Source organism: Lithobates pipiens, unplaced genomic scaffold (genome assembly GCF_037356315.1).
Source record: "Lithobates pipiens isolate NorthernLeopardFrog02 unplaced genomic scaffold, aLitPip1_a1.2 Scaffold_3, whole genome shotgun sequence".
In the NCBI taxonomy this organism is placed as follows: Eukaryota; Metazoa; Chordata; class Amphibia; order Anura; family Ranidae; genus Lithobates; species Lithobates pipiens.
The window spans coordinates 22,978,553-23,004,325 of record NW_027507790.1 but is presented as its reverse complement, the minus strand read 5'-3'; the positions used below and the strand labels follow the sequence as shown (position 1 = coordinate 23,004,325).

Below are 25,773 nucleotides of genomic sequence, written 5' to 3'. Positions count from 1 at the left end.
TTATGTACATAATGCGTTATTAGTAGTCCAATTCATACATACTTATCTGTTTTATATTCCACTTCATGCATTATCCTCTTTTAGATTTCAATCTGTCCGTACAATGTGGCCACGTGCTGATTTGGCACAATCCACAGAAAGATTAATCCCAATGCCAGGACACTTTAAAATTGTCCCTTGCAGTGTGGCTGCACCTGCACTGTAGGGTTTAATTGCTCATTTATGTCTAGGAGACACAGAAAATAATATTTCCGTATCTGATCCTCCACTTCTCTGTGCTGTCACACCAGTTGCCGCAGCATCTTCCCCCCCCATACTCCAGTGGTCTAAGGTCCAGACGTCATAATGCCGAATACAGGATCCTTAGCCCGACATTGGATGTGATAATGGCAAGGGACAGTTTACTGTCGGAGTGTGTGGGAGGATCAGGTAAGTGAAACCAATTCTCCTCTCCCCTAGACAAAATGAGCAGTTAACCTGTGCAGCATGAGCACAGCCCACTGAAAGGGTCATTTTCCTCTTTCCTGGAGTTGGGCTTTAAATCCCCAATAATGCCTGGTTTGCACCTATGCAGGTTGCAGTTTGCATATTCCAGGTATATTTATGTTTTTGATCCATTGAAATCTATGGAACCCAAAACCAGAAAAAAAGTCCCTGACTCTTTCCATAAAATTCATAGATGTGACCCATAGGAAACCATGGTAAATGGACTGTAGTGTGTTTTTACAAAACTGAAAATGCACTAAAAAATACATAGGTGTGAACCAGGCCTAAGACATATTAGTTGAATCCAATGGCGTGTTAATTCCATACAGTACAGTACAAAGGATGTTTCCTCAGTCTTTCGAAATGAAGAAGACAACAGCTTCCTCACCTTGTCTCTGCAATGTATAACACTGACTGAGGGAAGCTAAAAAAGAAAGGGAGCAGCTAACTAGGACTGTAATAGCAAGCACCAGACATGAGGGAGGAACAGAGAGAGATACCAAATGTGAATATAAACAGGTTATAGTGACAATGAACTACCACTAGATATCAGCCTACATGAGAACATCAGTAATATAATACAAACGTAGCAATATAATATGTGTAGGTGGGACACAACACATACATTGAACCATACAGTATCTATTTTCAAATTGTGAAATTTAAAAATCATATATTAATTTCCACTTTGGATTTCAATGATTTCTTGTCAACTCCTAGTAATCTGAATGATGACATTTGCTAGCTTACTTTGGGAAAATCTCCACACATTTACTTCCTTGAATTCTGTAGCCAGTATTCTCTCTTTGCCCTGGGAGTATTCACTGCTGTGCCACACATTTCACGGAGCCTGCCTTTCTGAACTACAGAGGTGATGAGAGGAGGAGTTTCAGGAGGCAGAGTCAGTACGGGAATCACTGATTGCAGGCATTAAGGTACCATGGGATATGTAGTCCTTAGAAATGCAAAGGAAGCAGCATAGGAGAAGCTGCAAAACATGCACAGAAACCAGGAAGTTGTCAAAAGACAGATTTTCATTGGATTATCCAAAATAAATAGTGCTGATGTTATAAAATGAAAGTATATGCTGTTACTATCTACATCATTTAAAGCTGAACTCCAGGAATTTAGCTTTTTTGGAAAATGGTCTCAATTGGAACTGGGGGTTAAGTCCAACTATGTACATGGCACCTCATGGACTTATCTCTTTAATTTACAATTTGTATTTTTACTGAGTGCCAGGAACATAGTTCTCGCTATACTTCTGGTGATCTGACCTTCTAGTCTAAGCTACTACAGCTGCAGATTCAGATGCAGTCATTGTGCCCGTCCCTCTCCTCCTCCTGCCCAGTCACAGAGCGCTTTGTATTATGTGAAATTATTCACAAAATACAAAGCCTTTTGTGAATGAACAGCAGAGGGGATGGGTGGGGAAAGATGCTGCTGTATGAGAGAGCAGTGTCTCAGAGCCCCAGGAGTATAGGCAGCTGTACTGCTGAAGCTCTATATAACTGTCAGATGTAAATAAGAGATAAATCCACAAGTTTGCATTAAACTCATTGGTGTTTGTAAGGGTTTTTTTTTTTTAAATGTCAAACATCGTGCTTACCTGCTCAGTGCAATCATTTTGCACAGAGCAGCTTGATCCCCCACTGATGCTCCTGGCTCCTTTTTGGCCTAAAAGAAAAACACTATGGAGCCAAATACAGGGCAATCTTAGAAGAAAACCTGAGTCTGCAAAAGACTTGAGACTGGGGTGGAGGACCTTAATCCACTTGAGAATCTGTGGCAAGACTTGAAAATTGTTGTTCACAGACGCTCTCCATCAAATCTGACAGAGCTTGAGCTTTTTTGCAAAGAAGAATAGGCAAAAATTTCACTCTCTAGATATGAAAAGCTGCTAGAGACATCCCCAAAAAGACTTCTACGAAGTATTGACTCTGGGGGGGCTGAATAAAAATGCATGCCACACTTTTCAGATATTAATTTGTCAAAATAATTAATAAAACCCCTTATCATTTTCCTTCTACTTCACAATTATGTGCCACTTTGTGTTGGTCTATCACATAAAAACCCAATAAAATAAATGTAACATGACAAAATGTAGAAAGTTGGGGTCCGGCAGCACAGTGGTATAGTGGATAGCACTCTCACCTAGCAGTAAAAAGGGTCACTGGTTCAAATCCCAACCACAACACTACCTGCCTGGAATTTACATGTTCTCCACAGGCCTGTGTGGGTTTCCTCTCACACTCCAAAGACATGCTGGTAGGTTAATTGGCTTCTGTCCAAAATTGGCCCTAGTATATGTATATGTATGTGAGTTGTGGACCTTGAAGTGGGGGTTCCTTGAGGGTAGGGACCAATGTGTGGAGCTCTGTGTAAATTGATGGCACTATATGGGTGCCTTAAATAATATAATAGATGAGCATCTTAATGAGACACAATGTACAGGGATAGGGACAATTGTAGACATGCACCCACACTCACTCAGGATGGACTAGTGTCTTTATTCAACCTTACTAACTATGTATGAATACTTTTCCAAGGCACTGTATATTTGAATGTTTCAAATAAGGTCAGATTTGCAGGCTAGATGAAATGCACACCATTTTTAAACCCCACCCTTGAAATGAAAATTTTATACAGTAGTCCAGTTTTAAAATGCAATTATAAACAACTAACATATTGAGCAGTACTTTACCAAGAATGCACAATCATTCACATGAGAGAAGGTTACAATCTACTCTGCCTATCCCAGTCATAAAGACATGCATATGTTTAAGCCAATTTGTTTCAAAACCAGATAGTCTACTAGTATGCTTCCTGAATTTTAGAAGTAAACCAGGTCGCCTGAAAGAGAAGGGAAAAAAAAAAATGTCAATAGTATCCCTGGTGGGTATAAAAGTACACCAAAACAGCAAGGCATCAGTGCTAACCTGTATGCCATTGTGCTTCTTTATGATAAATAAAGTCATCCAGAGAAGAGTATGACATTTTTTATTAGTTCTGTACTTCCTGTTCTTGTGCCTTTGGTTTTTACAAAGGCATTTTCAAGATCAAAGTACTGGTGGTTAATATGTTCCATCCATTTTAGTATTTAGAGTCATTATTTAATCTATTATGAAACCTTCTTAAAAAAACTGTCAGAATAATTAGATATTGGAATTTTATAGCTGATGAGGCAAATCAATATACCTTGTCAGTATACAATAAGTCTGATAACAAAAATATATGCGCATGTCAAGGTTGCAATATTGATTTTAAGATGTCTGGGTATGAAAGTAATAAACAGGTATGATGGGTGAAAGCTTTGTAACCTTAGAAATAGGGGGAGACAAAAATAAAACGATATAATGATCAACACATACAATATTAATGGTAGATACTGTATATGTAAGAATGCCATTTCATTTTAGTCTTGCTTTTGTTTAGCTACTGTTGAGTTTTCTTTTGCATTTGCTTTTAGTAGACGCAACTGTTTTACCACTCTATCAGGAAACAAATATTTTCAAATACTATTTCTGATAATTTAATAGTAGAACCTAAGCACTAATTCTCATGGGCAGCAGTTCTTGCCACCTCTCTGAAAAGTGAACCACCGTGATTTGTCACCTCTTCACCACCTGTATTAACTCAGAAAATGCTGACCCACTGTGCTGCAACCACATGCATTGCACACGGTTGCAGAGCAGTTGTGGTGGGGCCCTATTCACTTAAATGGGTAGATTTCAGAGGCGATATTGCTCATCAAATGTAATATGCTTTTCAATGTTTGTGACAAAAGTAATGCTTTGCTTAGTATGATCCCTGAATGCCTTCATGACCCTGTTAAGGTGGACATTCAAGGGGCTCAACCATCCGCTCAATCATCTGAATGAGCTCTAAGGGGAGATTCATACCAGGTGTGGTGGGTCGTGTTGGGTTATTCCAGTGCATTCCCACCACACCTCCACTGCAAGATAAGGCAAACCACAGTGGCTGGTTCACACCACTGCATTGTGGTTGTATGTGGGTGGTGTGTGCTGAAAAAAGTACTGAGTGCAGTACATCGCAGTCACTGCACGTCAGCCAATAGAACTTTGGAAAAAGTCACTGAGTGACATTTCAATAAAGTTAATTTAAAAAACAGTGAACAGTGGGATGTTGCCACTGGGATCACTGCCACATCAGCACTACTGGCACAGCAACGCACACCAGCCACTGCATTGTAATGCAGAGGCTGGTGTCAATGGACCCCAAGAATCCCACTTTGTCCTAGAACTAATTTCCATTTGGATCTTATTTACACAGTTTAAGTAATACCATGAAAGCTCATTTGGATTTTAAATAGAAATATTTGAGGCAAGACTTACATTAAAGGTACATTGAAATTCCTATGCAAATTTTGACTTTCTGAAAGCCAATATTTGCACATAGTTAAACGCGTTCTACCCTGCCCCCTGGCAAGAACAGTGTTTGAGTCTAGTGATTGACTGCTTGTTTCCTGCCCCCCCCCCCCCCCCATATGATAGGGTTTGAGCCTAATGATTGGCTGCTTGAGCAGTAAGCACTGAATTGTAGGAGGCAGGGCGAAGTTTACACTCTCATACCAGGAAGTACTAGCTGTTTACTGGGGAAATAAAAAAATAAAAGGGTTAGCAAGGCAAGAACAGACACCCCAGAGCAGTTAGTTAAGTAAACCAGTGCTAAATACAGGTTAAATCAATCTGCAGTTGTTTTATACACTACAGTATAAATCCATTGCCTAGTAAAATCATATTGATGAGGGTGAAACATTGCAAAATGACACAACAGGATTTATTTCACACGTCATAACTACAAGAAAGCAATACACATATGACATGATGATTATTATACCATAAGAAATTGTTGATATGATGATTGTATTTATAAAAAAAAATTATGTTTTATGTTTTCTGTAACTACTCCTTGATTTGTAGGTTTTGCATCATTTTAAGCATTCTAGGTGGGATTCTATAGGACCTGAAATATCATGTTATGTCTTTCAGCCTCAGTTATTTAGCACACTTCAGCTCAACAATATAAATGCTTGGTTCAGCTGCTATGAATAGAGAGTTGCTTCCAGATGAATGGGTGCATTGAAATATGTGATGACCAGCAGCTTCCTAGGCAGATACTGATGAGCTATGAGTTCTATTGTCCTCTACTATTCCCAGTCTCCCTTTGCCAGGGTATAAATTCTGGGCCACACTGTACCTCCCGTATCAAGCCTGGTAGCTCCAGTAAGGAACAGCTTCAAGAGGTGAGTCGCAGTTAGTACCAATCACATGAAAAACTTGAAGTGACAGGAATAGATGGACACAATTGCTTCATGAACATTCCACACATTTTTTTGTGCATATAAGGCTCAGAGTAGAAGTCCAGGCCTTCTATTCTATCACAATGTCATTACTGATTCATCGTATAATATAGAATTCACTTGATATAAAATATTCATAAAAAATAGTGACACATATGTTATATATTGGCTAGTATGTAACTTATTTTTACAAAATACTTGCTAATTAGATTTGTTAACGATAATTTTTAATCCACAAGGACAACTGTTTTGCTGAAAGTCCAATATTTCTTTATATTTTAGAACATAAACAGCAACCATGTCTCAGACACCTAAAGCTGCTGCTGCTGCCGCTGCCAGCCAGGGAACTGATGTCAAGGAAAAGGGTACCCCTGCCCCAGTTCCTCTTCCCATTACCAAGCCCACAAAAACAGGTGAAGGTAGTGTGGGATCCTTCAAGGTAAGTCTTTTGCTAATATTCTGAAATATATTCAGATGACATTTCTCATACATGCTGGTTGGGTGCCATTACATCAGTACACTAAAATATGACTTTAGAAACAATAATATGTAGTTGACTTGGGGCTCAATCAATGCAACATTAACAGAAAATATGGGAACTCAATCAGTAACAAAAAACAAACCAAATCATAGGTCTTAGTGGGATCCTACATAGTAAAGGCGGTCTCACTTTTTTAGCTATTCTACCTAAACATTTCTAAATCTATAGGTGGTTCAGAACTCTGGAAAAATGAGTAGAAAATTATGGTGTACACCTTTATATATATTACTGAAAAGAGTCAGGCAGCAAACACCCTTCCCAGTAGGCATGCAGAGCCAAATATCGGCATAATGAAGAGGGAAAAGCTAATCCTGATATTAAGAAAAATGTATCATTATTAATAACTTAGCTACCTGATTAAAACGATGAGGGATAAAATGTTCTTGTATAAATAATTATCCACAAACCAAATCATGAAATCAAAATGCTTAACTGTTTCAGCAGTGCCCATTTGTTTTAAGTAGTATAAAAAAATATATAAAATAGGCTATATAGCAAACTCTTCACCTCCACCAACCCCAAGTATGAATGGCAATGATCAACAGTTTTAGGCCTTAGGCTGCTTTCCCTGCAGCCCTTACCTTAGAATGTCATTGTGTATTAGCATAACCAAACAAGCTAGCAAACTATGGTTGTTATTTTAGGAATTAATCCTTGGAAATCTTGTCGCTTCTTTGCATTAAACTATGGAGGACATCTGTTACAGCACTAAAGCTAATAGCACAGTTTTAACAGAGAACAAATATTACCTATATACTAGGCTTGGTGCAAGTGTGCCAATGATGTTAATATATAACAAAATGTGTATATATATATATATATATATATATATATATATATATATAAATATATAAAATTGATATTTATAAAATAAAATGTATATATATATATATATATATATATATATATATATATATATATATATACTTTGTCATTTGACTAGTATTCATCCTTTAAAAGGACCAGCCACTCTTCTTGTAATGTGTCCCCTGAAATAAACTGCTATATATAGTATATATATATAGTTGACAGATAAAATTGATGTACTAATAATATATTATCATTAATGTTTTATCAGCACGTGTGATCTAAAATACATGTTTTTTTCTGATGCATATCTTCAGAGGAAATAAGATCATTTTCCTCTTATACAGTTAACAGCTGAGAGGGTGTGTGTAGGGTGGGGGTTCAGTTGAATGTGGATAGACTCTTTCCTGTTGTTAAGTGGAAAGTTTTTGAAGTGCAATTCTGTTTTCTTTTTTTCTTTTTTTTGAGGGTGGACAAGTTTAGTATATTTTTTGCTGTCTGTATGCCCATTAAATAGTTTTTTCAGAGCTTCCCATCACCAAAAACACAACATCAGACAATTTCACTTCTATGCTTGTTTCATTACTGTTACATTTTGGATTCCCTTTCACTTTCTCCCTTGTTGACAATAGTCACAAAGACAAATAGAGAGGTCAGACCTCAACAATATGGACACAGATAGCAACAGAAACCGGACAGATTTTCTAAACCTTCCCTACTCAATTCAAATTTAAATAATTTTGGCTGGTGTTAAACCTTAGGCGGATTTAAAGTGCAACACAGCTTTAAAGAATATCTACACAATTCAAGACATAGTCTTCAAGTCATAAATCTTTATATTAACAAACTAACTCTTTAAATAAAGCAGAAATCGTTTCTTATGCTGCTTTTTTTTTAACATAGACCATTTATTCTTGTAGGTAATCATCTTTGAGCAGGAAAACTTTCAGGGAAGGCACATGGAACTCCTGAATGAGTGTGTGAACCTTGGGGAGAGGGGATTCGACAGAGTACGCAGTGTTATTGTCGATTCTGGACCGTAAGTGCTAAAAGCTCCAGCTGACATTTTTATTTTGCAATGCATTCTTCAAACACACTGTAAATTCAACTTCCAGGTTTTATTTATTGTCAAAACTGAAGTTAGAAGCGGATTGGCTACCATGCACAGCTGCACCGGATTCTACATGCTCCAGTTTTAGTAAATCTCCCCAGGGTCTCTTTAAACTAGGGTTACTAAAGATAAAAACCTTTTTTACCTCAATGCATTGTTTGCATTAAGATAAAAAATATTTTCAATTTCTCTGTGCCCCCCTCTCCCCCGTATGAAGAGTAAGAGGGGTGAATAGATCAGAGCTGTGCACGGCTGCATCTATTCTCCCCTTACTTCCTTTTAACACAGCATTCAAGACGCAGCCGGAGCCATTGGCTCTTGCTGCTGTCAATGAAATGCAGTGAAGAGGAAGTGGGGGGGTGGGCCTAAGCCCTGCTGTGTAAGTCAATGGAGCGTGGCTTCATACAGGTCGGGAGCTCGCAGACCACTCTTCTCCCCATAGCAAGCATCTGGCTATGGTGGACTTTAAGAAGAATAGGAGGATCCAAGCTCGCCGCCAGGGACTCCAGAAGAGGAGGATCAGGGCTACTCTGTGCAATACCACTGAAAGAGCATATTTGTTATTAAAAAATATATATATATGACTTTAGTAACACTTTAAGTTTGGATATATATTTAATAGGATCAAATTTTACTAAATTCTAGTCTTTTAATCCTAATCTTATAGTAATTTTAATTTATTGCTGCCTCAAGGTATCATAAACAATTGCTATTTTTTTTAGGAATGTTTATACTATTATATCATTGACTTATTACTCCAAACAATCTTTAGGCTTCAATAGTCATACCAAAAATACCAAAAATATATATATTATATATATATAAACAAACAATTATTTGTGGTCTTAAAATTAAATTTCAGAAAGAAGATTTTTATTTGAATAGCAATCTGCAAAGAGATTAAATTAATCATCCATACTGCCTGTTACTCTCTCCTCATTTCTTGTACCTTAAACCATTAGGTCAGGGGGAACAGATGATCAAGCATTGACTTAGTGCCTCCTGTCTTTGTTTTATGCTGAAAATATTAGAAATACCCTCCAGTTCTCACAGCATACTACAAAAAGCAGGAGGTAGGAATAGATAACATGATTGTTCACTGCTGCTCTCCACTCATTGTACAGTGATGCGTATTGTCATAAAATCATACATTTGAGGCTGGCTCAAAAAAGTCAAATTGTATATTATGCTTGCTATTATTGAAAAAAATTGCATACAATAACAGTAATTGGGAAGCAATCTCTTTTACTGGGGATTTATGGAACAAAACTGGAGGTTCTTTTTTCTATACTTTTTAGTTGAGGTAAATACAGAATAGATTAATGCTAAGGAGCCACATTTCTGCTGGTCTTTAGTTATTACTTCCATCTGGTGGTTCACTGGTAACATATCATAGGTATCTTATGATCATAGCTAGTGCCAGAGGCTAATGCTCACAAACGAGAAAAATTGGAAGTGACAGTGCAGTGCAGAATGTCATTTGCTGATTTATGAGGAACAGTCTGGCCCATGAATATGACACTTGGAAATAAGTGAAAAATGTACGCAGCAATAAACTCCTTCGTCTTCCCACACAAGAATGATTACATTGGTGTGTTTATACACAGTAAAATATATTGAAATGTATATAGAGTATATTTGATTTATTGGCCAAGATAGTGATTCATCAAAGTATGCGAGGACTGTTCACTGCATCAGTGCACCTTGATAAATCACCCCCATCACATATCACATTCATATTAGAAGTACACAAAAGTGCCACAAAGGAAGCACCCATAGAACTTATTCTATATAATATATTTTATAATAAAAATGTTATGGGTGTTTATTGGATTAGGCTATTTTAATCAATATAGTAAAGAATTATTGGATATTTTACAATATCTGTCCAAAAGGCAATGTGATTTGATCAGTACAATTATATTTATATTTAATATCCACTCTCTGAGTCACTATTAATAAATACCATATGTTTTTTTTAAGAATGGAAAGGGGAAATAGAAAGAATATTGTATATTATCAAACCTAACAAGCTGCTCTCAGTGTTTTGCACTAGAATATTTTAAATTATTGTTAAACATTTCAAGTGATTTGTTTGTAAAGTTTCCCGTTGTAATCTGTTTCTATACTTTGAGTTTGAGTAATCAATAGGGTTGATTTACTAAAGGAGTAAAGCCTGATCACTTGTCAAATTTAATGTTCACTTTGCAAAATAACGTGAACGTAGCTTAGTGAATAAAGTAAAACAGTGCTCACTGCAATCATATAATTGTGTGCTTTTAACAATAAGTTTTTTGGGGGGTTTCCTCACATAATTGGGTATTCAAAGTAAACACAGTTTAATCAATATTCATCTTATTAGGTAAGCAGTCTCTATTCTTTTAAAATTGATTCCAATTGTTCAGAATCACACATTTTGAAGGTTGAAGTTAAAAATGAATACTGTAAGTTAACTTGTTTTAAGAATTGTTTTTCTTGTAGGTAACGGCTTACATTTAATCCATCAAAGTTAAATTATAAAATGAGAACAAGAAAAGTGATACAGCTGCTTAATGAGTATAGTTGCAATTTTAAATCATTTTATTAACAAAGCACTTAACTGACTTGATACTACTGACTTCACTTGAATTTGATTACAATGTTTATATACCCCTTGATTTTGAAAGGTTGTGCTTAATTAGAAAAGAATATATATATTGATCTGATAAATGTATCATACACACAATGTTCTACAGTAACCATTCAGGTGCTATCTTTCAAATGGCTCTGCAAAGACCAAGGTCTCTGCGGTCAAAACCCAATCTTTACTTTAATTTATGCACAGGGATACTTTACTATTATTATTATTATTATTATTATTATTATTATAATACAGGATTTATATAGCACCAACAGTTTGCGCATCGCTTTACAATATGAGGGCAGACGGTACAGTAACAATACAATTTAATACAGGAGGAATCAGAGGTCCCTGCTTGTTAGAGCTTACAATCTAGAAGGGAGGGTCAAGTGATACAAAAGGTAATAACTGTGTGGGATGAGGGGAGATGAGCTGATGGAGGATAGGCTTCTCTGAAGAGGAGGGTTTTCAGGGATTGTCTAAAAGCTAACAGAGTAGGAGATAATCTGACAGATTGGGGTAAGGAGTTCCATAGGATGGGAGAGACTCTGGAAAAGTACTAAAGGAGTACTTATTTTTAATTATCTCAGAGGTACTGTATTAGCTTTAATTCTTCAGTCATGTGCAAAGGAAATTCCCTTGCACAATATTGGGCGTTCACAGGTTACCTTGGCTGAGTGAGAAATGTATTACTCTAGGAAATCTCCCAATCCACATGCACACAAGCAGTTTCCTTGTCAGATTTGAGAGTATGCATATATAATTTAAATACCGTATACCGCAAGTGAACTACATTTTCATTATTTTCACTTTTCTCCATGTGTTTGTCATTGTCTGTGTGTGTGTGTTTTGTGATGACTGTGCCTACATTTTCCTGCTGATCCTACATTGTGATTGTGGCCACCCCGTGCACATCTTCTCAGCTGGGTTGCTTATGAGCAGTCCAACCTCCGTGGCGAGATGTTTATCTTGGAGAAGGGCGAGTATCCTCGTTGGGATACCTGGTCTAGCAGCTATAGGAGCGACTGCTTCGTGTCCCTACGCCCCATCCGAATGGTAAGGTTCATTGACTTCTGCTCTGAAAATAAGAGAGGGACACAGGGTACTAATTTGGAATTAAAGGGAAATCATGAAATCATCAACATGTCTGTTTAGGGGATTTGAGAGGGTCAATAGGGCACAGCAATGTATGTTTAAGTAGAAAAATATAAAACAAACAAAACAGATGACTAATGGTCAGCTCGTTGCCTGTTTCTCATTGAAAAAACAAGCACATTATGAGCCTGTTGTTCAAGCAAAGGAACAAAACTTGTTAATATGTATAATGTTAATAATTTGGTCACTTTTCCTTACAATGTCCAATAAAATGCACTTTAGCTGTTAGATATTCATTATCTGTTAAAAATTCTATAAACTAGTTCACTCAATAGTAGATACTACATAAACCAGATATGTTTTACTCCACAGAACAGTCCAGCAGATTTATGGGATTTCTCATAAAAAAATGTGCAGTCAGCAATAGCCATGTGCAAAGTGCAATAACCCACTGCAACCATTCTGATTAACAGGTCATCTTAATCGGATGGCAGGAGTTACTGCTCTTTGCCCTATATCTTTTATGCATTAGATAGCCCTAAAGTGCACATAAATTACACGCTTACACAGCAATAATCAGTTCAAGAAATTTCAAAATGAGGAAATTAAAGATAACATCATAAAAAAGCTTTACTTTTTATGAAGAGTAAATATGGTTACTAAAAGCTGGGCTAAACATCTCATGTATAAAGACCTTATTATAGTGTCATTCATGCTTGTAGAGATATAATACCTAAAAGAGATTAAAACTGCTAAAACTGTGAAGGATATGAAAATGATATACTAATATTAGTGATATGCAACATGAACCTCTTAATCTGATTGCTTACAATGGGTTTTGCACTTTTCGCATGAATGCTGCTGTTTGCAGTAAACTTACGTCTTTTTACTTTAGTCTTAGGGATCTAAAACCCTTGTAATGAATGCTGAAGAGCATCCAGCTTTTAGAAGTTTTTGGCCACAGTACGTGAACCTATGCACTTAAAAACCATTTAAGGATTGACTTACAGGTTTTAAGGAGAAATACCATAAATCCTTATATAAACAAAGGGAAGCCGTCCAAACCTCTAAAGGCTAAGAATAAAATTCAACCCTTAAGCAGCATTTATACAGTATTCATGTGCTACTTTCAATGTTAAAAGATTTTCTTTGGCCAAACTTCTGTGACTGTGAGGTTTTTGAGAATTTTAGCTTATGCTGTTTTTTCTGCTTTATGAACTGCTGTAGTCTGAGATAAAGGACGGCATCCTGGGATCAGTTTGATTTAGCATCAGAAAAGCAAGTTTATTCTGGTAGTGTGTCTATGTCTACAGTTGTTTTAGCAACCCTCTGTTGGACAATATCCCAGCCTCAATCCAGCTGCCCTGTCACTGGTTCATCAGAGCAGGGCTATGTACAGAATCAAATGAGTAGAAAATCACTGGATATTAGCCAAATGAAGGGCCATCCTATGGTTTAGGAAAAAGAAAATGTATTTATTTTCAAGGCCCTTTAAAGTCTGTAACAATTCTGGAACATGAACAACAGGTTTTGGAAACAGAACAAAATTAAGAGCACTTTGACTATCTCCGAGCAAAAGATTCACACTAGTATAATCAAAAAAAAAAAAGTAAAATAGGCACAAACTTGAAGAAAACTAGAATTTTTATACTTCAAGCTTCCCAATATTCGTTATTAAATAATAAGGGATTAAAGGAGAACTCCAATCTAGATAATAACGTTCCCAAATTTCTAATGGAAAACCGTTTCCTTACAGTATATACAGGTGGGTAGCTGTTAATATGCAAATTACTTGATCTCCTAAACCAGATTTGTTGTCTGTGTTCACCCATTTTAAAGAATACCCATACTGTATTTGTGTCTACCCCTACTAGTGATAGTTTTCACATAACACACACCACACTCATTTTTTATTTTTATTTTTTTATGTTTATGATTGCTTGAGTCAGGGTGATTCCACAAACAGTTCATATTTTTTCATTTCAAATAGGGTTACTATTTTCCTAAAAATACATAGAGGTTATGGCAGTTCTGTTATATAGTAACACTATGCAAAGTTAGTTGATGTCAGCAGGTAACAGTAGCTAATAAAATATTTTAATAAACTGTATAAAGCTGAAACCTGCACTACACTCTTCTTTACAATAAATGATTAAATAAGACCAATAAGCCCAAATAATTGTTTTGGTAGCTTGGTTTGCTTAGTAAATACATTTTCTATACCTTTGTCTGGATATCTACAGGATAGCCAGGAACATAAAATCACCCTGTTTGAATCCGCCGACTTCAAGGGCAACAAGATGGAAATCACTGAGGATGACGTGCCCAGCCTGTGGGCCTATGGATTCTGTGACCGCGTGGGAAGCGTAAAAGTACCCAGTGGAACGTAAGTCATGTATACTTATGTTGAATCAGACTAATGATAAATTTCATTCATGGACTAGATCCTAAGGCAATAACATAGATAATGCTGAACAGTAAACCCACAACAATGCATAGAGCTAGAACTTTATTTTTATCAAGACACACATGCGATGTAGGCCAAAAATCATTATTTGTTATTAGGAATTACCTAATTGCATTCGATATGTAGCTAAAATTGAAGAAGTAACTTGATTGTATAGATTTCTCACCTATTCTAAATCTGAACTTTGTTGAGTCTTAGGGGTTTATGATTAGAGGAAGTAGAAGCTGCATTTATAAACAAGCCCATTGTTCTGATCCAATGCTCCAACCAACCGTTCAACATATCTTCTTCGCCTTCTTAATTAAACTTACCAGTATGGCACGGGGGCTTCTCCTCTTCTACCAGAAGAGGCTGCTTTCTAGAAGCAGAACACTGCAAGAAGACAAAGTAGGAGCGAAGTGGATCTAGCGCAGCCATGAAACATGGCAATATTGTTTTGTGTGATTAGATAGTTAGCAAAAAACACCTAAATAACTAATATACTACTTTTATAAAGTATAGTGTTTATAAGCTTCCTATACTGTGTAACACTTTACCTTTCGTCTTTATAGATGGGTTGGATATCAGTATCCTGGTTACAGAGGCTACCAATACCTATTTGAAAACTGTGATTATAAACATTGGAATGAATGGAGTGCCTTCCAGCCCCAGATCCAGTCTATCCGTCGTATTAGAGACATGCAATGGCACCAGAAAGGATGCTTTCTTATCCCCACTACTCCCACCACCAAGTAAATAAAATGTCCCTAGCTTGACAGAGAACCTTCAGGAATCCTCCATGGAAAATTAACCTCACTACATTTTTTTAAATATACTCTGTCAACTCATTTGTTGTATATTAAATATTTACTGGATGTACTTTATGATGCAAATAAACACAATTTCTGAGGTAGAACATTTGACTGTGGTGTACTTGGAAACTGAATCAAATATCATATGTTGCAGTAAAAGAAGCTGGGCCATATGGGAAAACATTTCACATACACAGGGCATTTCTTCACAACCTATATAAAGCAATCTTATTCAATTTTATAGAGTAGAAAATAATGTAATTTTAATTTCATATTCTTCTCTTCTAGAGAATGATATATCCTGGGGGTAGTGTAGAGTTGTGTAACTTAATGCCCAAAGGACAATCACGTTTACAGAAACAAATTCTACATCTTCTTCACTCATTCCTATTTATGAACTACAATGGGTTAATAGCTGGGCCTGGCCAGATAGCATGCGACACCTTCCCTTTGTTATCTAGCTGTGTCCATAAATTATAGTTTCTATGCTTTATAGTTATGTTTAGTGATGAGCCACACACCTGGTTTTGATTCAAGTAGGCTTTGGCGAATATTACTAAAGTTGGGGTTCCAAATCCGAACCCCATTAGGGTAAATGGGAGCCAAATGTTAGAAAACAGTAATGGTCAGTTTGTAGGCTAACATGCTAGAAATGGTCAAACAAATGGCATGGGGATTCTGGACACTCCCCTGGGGGACGTGTACCAAAGTTTTTTTATATAAAATTCAGTTAGTCGGGGAGCAGTGCTTTTTAGTAATGCTTAAAGTGAAACATAAAAAAATGCTAAATTGCATTAAATAACATGCCAGAGGGATGCCCTGACACTGTATAATGAAAGCAACCTATTACAGCTCCCAGGCACTTCTGTTTGGAAACAAAGCAGCTCGGGATTCCCTTCAGCTATACTAAACTTTTATCTTATATGACTATTCATGGATTTTAAGGGGGAACCCCATGCAAATAAAAGCATTGAGTGCTGCCAAAAATGCATATCAGTCCCTTATCTGAGCATGCAGCTTGGCAGGCCAGGAAAGGAGGGGGGTGAGTGTACAAACCCCCCCCCCCCCCGAATCATACTAGGCCACATGCCCACAATTAAGTGCAGGGGGTAGCCCCAAAAAATGTCTCCTGTGACGACATTAATCATATATGGTCAATGACATCACCCAATAGACCCAATCTCTCTGTTTAAAGACAGCTGTCATTTGCTGGACCTGTGAAGCAGTGGGAACAGATATGTGTTAGCGTTTTGTGGGCTTTCATCTTGGGATGAGTATCAGACATTGTAGCTGACATGGATCTACATCACAGGACTACATGCTTGATGGTGAATTTATACTATAGGACTTTTTTTTTTTAATTAAAGGACTTGTCAAAACCTGTGTTTGTTTTCATTTACACCTTTTTGGTGAATCATTCACGGGGGAGGCTAGAGTCTAAACCTGTCTGAGGTTGGTCCAAATAGGGATCTGCAGCATGTGTTGTTTGGTTGAATAGAGTTTACTGAAGAAAGTGGTTTTGTCAGTGCGTGGCCTTTCATTCCTGGCATTGTATTCACATGGAGCGAGTAAGTGTTCTTGCGGCCAGTACGCAGCGTACCTGCAATGGAAGGAAGGTTATTGGAGCTTGGAACAGTGAGGCTTGTTGTAATCTCAGTTAGAGTTATGGATTTTGCAGATGTACTAAAGTTCAGTCTCAGTACAAATTAAACCAGGCTTAAGCCTAGTACACAAGGGCCGAATATTGTCCGGCATCAGCCAGTTTAATAGAAACTGGCCAACATTCAGCCCGTGTTTATGGCAGCCAGTCTGACAGAAGTGGGCGATTGGCCGTCGTCCGTCAAAGGCTTATGACCAAAAAAGGTCTGCCGACCACCTCCCGATTAGTGCTCTCAACCTGAGAGCGCTGACCGAAGTGTTCTGACGGGAGGGCCGCCCCCCCCCCCTGTCAGAACACAATAGCGCAGCAGGGGAGATCGCTGTACTAACATCGTACTATTAGCACAGTTGCTCTGACCTGAGCTGCCAGTTTTTTTAGATAGCAAACTAGTAGTGTGTACTATGCTTTAGAGATGAGTATTAGTTCTACACTGTTTTAAGACCAATTTACGACAGCCATTTACGGTTATGAGTCTTTGCTTAAGGGGGTTTAAGATATCCTGCCCTGCTTCTAACTGAACTTTTTAAGTGGGATTTGTCAATACTGCTGCATTCCTTCTAGCTTAGCTAGCTTTATGTCAATGCCATGAAAGCCTACCACAGAATGAGTTCTAGTTGTTTTTGTTCTCGACCTGCACATTTTGGATGAATAAGGACAATACTGCATTAAATACGACTTCCCCATTCTCTCCACTCAGTTTTGGGGTTGTCAGGCCCTCCTTATTGTCACGGGTAGCGATTTGCACTGTGTTTGCGTTGCTTGTTAATATTTCCCATGTAGAGTAAAGTAGATATTAGATAAACAATTTACTGTGAGGGTAGTTGTGATATTGACATCTAGATAACAAAAGCAGGTGTAATCTGAATAACATATAGACAGCTGCACATCAAATTTCTTAAGGATGTCAGTTTTTTGGTGAGTAGGTCAGATTCTGCAACTTTAGCAGTTTTATTTTTAAATAAAAGCTTTGTCAGCAAGTCTCTCTGATCTCTTTCAAGAACGGCAATGATTCTGAAAATATTGTCTATGGCCATTGCATTTATATATGCATAGCACACATCCTGTCATGCCTACTTAACTATTTAAAGTGTATGTATTGCCAAAAATAGCCCCTTCCTGCCCAGGCCAGTTTTCAGCTTTCAGTGCTGTCGCACTTTGAATGACAATTGTGCGGTCATGCAACACTGTACCCAAATTCATTGTTTTCAATTTTTTTCACACAAATAGAGCTTTCTTTTCGTGGTATTTAATCCTTTTTTTTTTTTTTTTTTTTTTTTACTTATTGCTAAATAAACGAAAAAAACTAACCAGCACACCAAGTTAATAAGCGGGTCTTAACACATTGGGGTATGAAAAAATGAGTGCAAATTGGCATAATGTGAAGACATACTGTAAGTGGTTACCTAAAGCAATGGAAGTGTCACCGGAAGCCTGTCGGTAGTGTGTACCTGCTATAGGTAGTTCTCTAGCAGCGAGGGGAGATGTTGTTGGCAATCCTTCTGCTAGTGGTCTGTCTCCCATAGCAACAGGAGCAGATTGCACCACAAAGCTTCCCCATCCTGTATAGCGGTATGCAAGTCCAAGAGTTAAGTTGAGTGCATGTGTGGACCTCTCTCGGACTGCATAGAGGGGCCCACTTCTACTTGGGAATAGTAGTGGAAAACGCTGGACAAGTGGTCATGGATATTGGCTCAGTGTGTACCTCCTAAATGCAGATTATAGAGATGGTTTATACTGTCACAGGAAAATGAGATTTAACTGAAGAACAATTGCACTGCCAGTGAACGTGGTATATACATTCATCTCTGAGAGTTGAGGCCAGCCTTAACCTCCCTGGCGGTATGATTCATTCTGGTTTTAGGTGCTGAAAGCGGTACAATTATTTTGCATGGAAATTTGGTGTTTTATATTGTAGTCCTGTAATTCTTAGGAATAACTCTCTTAAATCTGTTCAAACCAGAGTCTAGCAGGCATCCCGGGTATGATAAAGTTTATAATATAATAAATAATAATAAAAATTATTTAATAATGTAATCAAATCCTAAAACACTGAAAAAGGGACACTTTTTGGTTGCTATGGACAATCTCCAAATTTCAGGCAGAAAAAACTGTATTTATAATATAAAAGTGCATGCAGGGCACTGCACAGACCACTAGGGACAAAGGGGGTGTGTCCGTTTTTTATACAGTACTAAAATCTGTAAGATTACAGTGCTGTGTGTGTTTTGTGTCTTTTTACTTTTTTGAATTTGGCGCCGTTCTCCGCTCCTGTGCGCCGTAACGTCGCAGGGAACGAAGCTCGGCGGCATTCGCCACTGTGAATCGAGCGGAGGACAGCTCGATCACACAGCACGGAGGACATCGCTGGATCCAGGGGACAAGGTAAGTAACTCTCCCTGTGTCCTCCCTGCATCCAGCGATGCGATCTCGAGTCTGGCTCGGGGTTACCGCTCCTGTTAGTAAAATCCCAACCCGAGCCCGGCTCGGGATTACCGCTAGGAAGGTTAAGGTCAAGTATTCCCCCACGGCAGCCTCAGCCAATTCACAGGGCATTGATGAAGACGACACAGCACAAAGGTACCTCAGGTGTGTAGTAGAGTGACCCTGTAACAAAGTGCTTAATGTAGCCCAGAAGAAACCACATGGGGTAGGCCCTCCATATCATCCCCACTTGGTGTCCAATGAGTTAATGGGAAAACATGGAGGACGTGACCAACAACCACACTACCACCCTACCTGCCTACAACCTGTTCCAGGGACAACTGTCTAAAAGGTGAATTCCCTCACTCTGTAGACTTTTTACTTCTTTTCTGTTGTAACTTTGGGGCAAGAAGTGGAGGGAAATCTCCCCCAAGAGGATGCAAAAAGAAAAAATAAACTGGCAGGGGTTTTAACCCTATCTTACTCTAAATCTAAAACTTAAAAAAAGTATATAAATACTCATAGCAGAACACATACTAAAATAAAACTTTGAAGCAGTCTAACCCTCCCCCTCCACAATAAAAAAAAACACATAATTTGCTTTTTTTCTGGTTGACCCACCTCCTGCTACCATTTTACCCAGGGGAGAATGATGTAAAGCCTCCTCTTGAACTTCCTGGGATACTGACATCACGTATATCCCAGGGGGCTGCAAGCTTACAGATAGCATAGGAGAAGGAAGGACCTGGCAACACATCATCAAATGGATGGCTGCAAGAACCCAGTTTCTTCTTTGTAAAAACAGTGAAGATGGCAAAGCGGAACAATATGTGCACTGGAAGAGCAATGGGGGAGAAGAGGACAAAGCAGGATTTTCAGGGTTTGTATGTTTTTTTTCTTTATAAAAGATAATCAAAGGTAAGTGGTAATTAGGAATATTTTTTTAGGAGCATAGGTTACGTATCCCTTTAATGTACTCTATTTGGTGTACATGTGCAGAAATATATATTTTATTTTTTAAGGCCTCGTGAACACTGGACTTTTTGCTAGCGCTCCTAAACTATTTTCCTCCTGGAAGCAGAATTTTGGCAGAAAAATGCTTGACACTTGTAAACATGTTAAGGTGTGTTTAGGTGCATCAAGCGCTTAGGTGTTACTTAATTTCATTGGCCAGAACAATAATTATTATAATTAAAAAATTTTGGACATTGAAATGAATTAACCTCCCGGTTTCTGCGCCGTATGTAGGAGGAAGGTAACACCGGTGGCTCCACACAGCCTGCGGGAAAATCGGCTTATAAAAGCCTAACGCTGCACCCGAACAGCCGACAAGCCATACAGGCAGCCACCCCCCAAAGCCACCGCGGATGGAGCGGTACCTAAATTGTCCACGATCACGCTCAGGCTCAAGATCGAGGGACAATTCTCCCTCTCCCTCAGGGACATCCGTGCTGCCTAAGATGGCCGGCACGGCACGAGCCTCCTCTCCCTCACAGAGCGCACAGCTCTCATCCATCCGGGGCAAGCCCAGTGAAAGGGAGTCATCACATGAAAGAATGGACACCTCAGCTGCAGGGAACCAGGAGACACAGAGCTCTCATGCCAAAATTGCTCAGGCAGCAGCTGATCTCCTTCTACCCACCATCACAGCTGCAGTGCACAGAGCCGTTACAGAAGGAATAATACAGCTGCTGAAAGAAGTGGGGGAACATTCACAGAGGCTGACTACAGCTGAACAGCTCATTTCTTCCATGGAAGATGATAACTACAACATGAACGCTGCACTAGAAAAATTCATACAGGACCAGCAGCACCTGCACGACCGCATAGAGGGCCTCGAGAATTGCTCCAGGAGGAACAATTTAAGGATAATCGGCCTCCCTGAATCACACAAGCAGGACTCTCTACTCAACCTCTGTGCCTCCATCCTTCCGGAGGCTCTTGGCATAAAGCAGCGCTGCACAGTGAAAAGGGCGCATCGGATCAGAGCCCCTTCAAATGACCGCCAGCGCCCACAACCTATCATAGCAAAGTATCTTAATTATGCCGATCACACCGATATTCTCCAGAGTTTCAGAAAATCATGATTAGTAGCGATCGAAGGTCACAAGCTTCTTATATTCGCGGACTACTCGGCGGAGGTATCCCACAAACGCAAAGAATTCCAACCAATTTGCGCAGAGCTTTACAAGAGGAATATCAGCTTCACGCTGGCCTACCCCGTGGTCCTACGCCTGCAAGCCTCAGACGGGGAACAACTCATCTTTCAATCTCCGGAGAAAGCCAACACCTTCCTACGCACGCTATCGACCAAACAAACCTCGTCTGACACCTACGCTGATAAGGTAAAGCAAGGGCCGAGGGATCAAAGGAGCCCTAGGAAGGACCCTCCTAAACGTCTGAAGCCCACCTCTCTGTCCCATCAACCAGATCACCGCTGATTCCAACAAGTAATATACTTTGTAGTTTTAATAGGGTGTGTATGTGGTCCCTTCAGGACCCGATACCCCCCCCCCCCCCCCAGGAGCCTACTGCCTCTCAATGGGAACTATTAACCTGGACTCAGGGCATTAGCTTCTCTCAAGTCAACAGTGGATAGTCTGAGGTACACTGTCCTATGTTAGATCTGTTAGCAATGTTATTATTCCTATATCTCAAAGGTTTTACCAGTTTCTGTTATATTTTTCTCTTGCTACAGTTGGGGGAGCCCTATGTTATATTTTTCTCTTGCTACAGTTGGGGGAGCCTCCATCAAAGGCCCCCCCTGGTGGTGGCTTACTATCACATGGGACTTAGGTCCCACCTTTAATGCATTTCTTATGTAAGAGGTGCAGCGCCAGACCTGCACTATTTTTCTTTTGTTTTGTTTTTTGTCCTGTAGGCTGGTGGTACAGCTGGTGGTGGAATTACATGCGGGAAAAAAGTGAAGTCACGGTTAATTTTGGTTCTTATGGTTAATTTCTACCTTTTCTAGTACCCTTCATCTCTAATCCCACCCCTCTTTTCTGAGAGAGAAAGGTTCCTCCATCCACCTCATAGGCAACATGATACATTCTATCCCAGTAAGGCCTTGGAGTACTTATTGGAGATACAACTCCTATACATCATAGCACTTCTCACTCACCCTACCTGAACAATGCAATCTATCCAAATAGCTTCTTGGAATGTTAAGGGCTTACTTTCCCCTATATAACGCATGAAGGTTCTCAGGCACTTAAAAAGACTGGTGGACATCGCTTTGCTCCAGGAATCACACCTGGCGGAAGTTGACTTTCCTCGCTTGCGGAAACTTTGGGTGGGAAGGGTGCTGGGTTCGGCTTCCAAGGGCCGCAGAGCAGGCACAGTCATACTGCTGCACAAGAACTTAGCACATGATATACTCGCGGTTGACAAAGATGAGGAGGGTAGGTTCATATCAATCCACCTTAAGTTTCCGATGAGCGAAATAAGAATAACCAATATTTATGCGCCAAATTCACCAGACAAGACCTATTTCACTGACCTAACAGCTAAACTAGCGAACGACTCCAACATCCCTCACCTCATTGGAGACGACTTTAATTCGACCATTAATGATAAGGAAGATAGGTCCAACCCAGACCATCACCAGAAACCAACCACACGGACCCAATTCTCTCACCTCTACCACATGCTTCATGCCCTCTGCTTATTAGATATATGGAGACTCTCTCATCCCCTGGGCAGGGAATACACCTTTTTCTCCCCAGTCTATAAATCTTTCGCCAGACTTGATTACTTCCTTTGCACACATTCTTTGATCCACATGATTAAAGAGTCCGGTATTCATGACATGGTCATCTCCGATCATTCCCTTATCACAGTCACTTTTGACAATCTAAGGACCAACCCAGAATACAGACAATGGAGATTCCCATCACACCTGACCCAAAATGATGAGTTTAAACGAATGCTTAATGAGGCTTGGCTGGAATATGCCCATAACAATAGTACCCACATAGACAATCCGAACCTGTATTGGGAGGCAGGCAAAGCATTTATACGGGGAAAGATAATATCTTTTTCCTGGGCCTACAGGAAAAATACCTATACAAAATTCATAGAAGCCAGCAAAGAAGTCAGATCAGCCCAAGCACAACTCAATGCACAAAATAATGCAGAAAACCGTAGACTATGGGAGAATGCCAGGCACCTCTTCAATACCTGGGCGGACAGGTTAGAACATTTAAAAATGTCTTATGTCCAACTAAAATACTACCACTATGGAAATAAGGCAGGAAAGTTATTGGCGAGAGATTCACCAAGAGTACGTACACCCCCACTCACTTCACGGTCCTTCGTGACCCAGACAGCACCCTGTCCACATCTCCCAAAGACATAAATGCCACCTTAGAAAAGTATTACGTTGACTTGTATACCAAAGACTTGATAGATCCTCAAACAGCGGCTGACTGGCTTGAATCTTCTTCCCTTCCTCAGATCGACTCAAATCACCTAAAAATGTTAAACGCTCAAATCACTGAAGAAGAAATTACGACAGTCGTTAGTGGTCTATCAACGGGTAAATCCCTGGGCCCTGACGGATACACCTCCGAATTTTACAAACTTTTAAAAGATAAAATCACTCCACATCTTTTGGCAGTATATAATTCCATATGGGACGGGGAACCCTACCTCCCTACGGGACACCAAGCTAATATCAAACTCATTGCCAAAAAAGGAAAGGACCCCAGGGACCCGGGATCTTACCCCCCCATCTCCTTACTAAATATAGACGAGGGATGAGCGATACTCTATAGCAAACATTTATCGCCCCCTAAATGGGAAATTTACGAAACCTTTACATACCACTTCCATGGCATCCTGGTTATTAGACTTCCTGGGTCAAGCAGACATCACCAACATCCTAACGGGATATTGCTTAACAAGAAGCATTACTCCGTGTGAGTCCTGGAGGGAAACTCTGTTTAAACTGATTCATAGGGTCTACTACCCATTCTAGGCCTCCCACCCTCCCCCGGAAGGTCCCGTCTGCCCTTGGTGCTCATTACACAAACCTTCCCTACTCCACCGCCTATGGCTATGTCCACGGATAGACTCTTACTGGTCTATAATTCTCTACTTCATACAAAAAGTTACCTCCTTCCTACCTAATAAAGACCCCATGTTTTTATTATTCGGTTATCCTCCACAAGAACTGATTCTCCATTACCTTCAGGCACAATCCCACAAGGACACCTCAAATGGATACTCCTCACGCTGCTTATAGCCCGAAGAAACATCTTTAACCACTGGATTTCTACTACGCCTCCATCCCTGTCTGAAAAAATACAAGCTCTCAAAACCCTATTATTTCAGGAAACATTACAAGCCATGACTCACCGAACACATCCCAGCAGGAAGATTCACAGGAAATGGCTACCCTTCATTGATAATTGCCTGTCGCCTCATGAAAAAAGTAAATTACTAGCAACCAACCCCATTACCACTAGATAAAGGGAACCAATGTCATGGTTAAGCCCTCTACAAATATTGTATTTGACAAAGGATCTCATCTTCCAAAAGTTGATTTGTTACTCCAATGGCACTTCATACAGCAATCAGCAGAAGTTGAAAGATCTAGAATATAGATATCTTAGTGTTGCATTGCCCGACATAATGTAACCCCCTGGGGGGGGGACCGGCGACGATGCGCTTTTCTTTTGGGGAGGCCGCCGTCTGCCCTCCTCCCGCTCCTCCCCCTTTTTCCTCTCACTTGTCAAGCTTGTGGACCTTTTTCCCATCTTATCCTTTACCGCTCTTACACTCCTCTCTCTTCTCATTCTTTCTTCTGCTTACTTATGCTATAACCCTTTTCTGTAGACACCCATTAGGGTATATATATATATATGTACCCCATTGTCGAACCCCTCCCCTCTTTCCCATCATTTAGAAAATGTGCCTACTCAGTCTTAGCCATGTACCGCACTAGACAACGTTACTGTTAGCTATGACTAGACTATGTATGTTCATTGTACTTACTGTTGGCATGAATAAAATATAAAAAAAAAAAAGAAATTAACTAATGCTCAAGCGCTAAACACGCCTAGTGTTAACACATGTTTAGACACGTTTTCATGTGTCAATTTTTTTTCTGCCAAACGCCACTGCTCCTGACTGTGGTGTTTTTCTTCTGCACCTAAATACCTCTGTATCTAAACTTCTCTAAATGATTATGTGTGCATGGACAAAAAATAAATAAAAACACCAGATTCCCCTCACAGCCTTGTTGAAAATGTCCAGTGTGCATCATGAGGCCTCAAACTATTCTTTACTATTTCAAATTTGCCACTTACTACATTTTACAGAAGGAGAAAAGGATGAAAGCTTGCAGAGCTACTTCCTGCACTCTGAAATAAACTGACTTAACATCTCCAATATATGTATAGACGATTGTGCAATCTTCAAAGTAAGAAGAAACCACAGTCTGTAC

General features: G+C 39.3%; 1 protein-coding gene across 1 annotated transcript; it reads left to right on the top strand.

Annotated features, from left to right (window-relative positions):
• Positions 1-5,633: 5,633 nt before the first annotated feature.
• Positions 5,634-15,345, top strand: CRYBB1 (crystallin beta B1). The gene is made up of 6 exons (XM_077461384.1): positions 5,634-5,752; positions 6,092-6,248; positions 8,078-8,196; positions 11,812-11,944; positions 14,227-14,369; positions 15,002-15,345. The coding sequence occupies exons 2-6, from the start codon at positions 6,108-6,110 to the stop codon at positions 15,183-15,185; spliced, it is 720 nt and encodes a 239-aa protein (XP_077317510.1). The 5' UTR covers positions 5,634-5,752; positions 6,092-6,107; the 3' UTR covers positions 15,186-15,345.
• Positions 15,346-25,773: the final 10,428 nt, after the last annotated feature.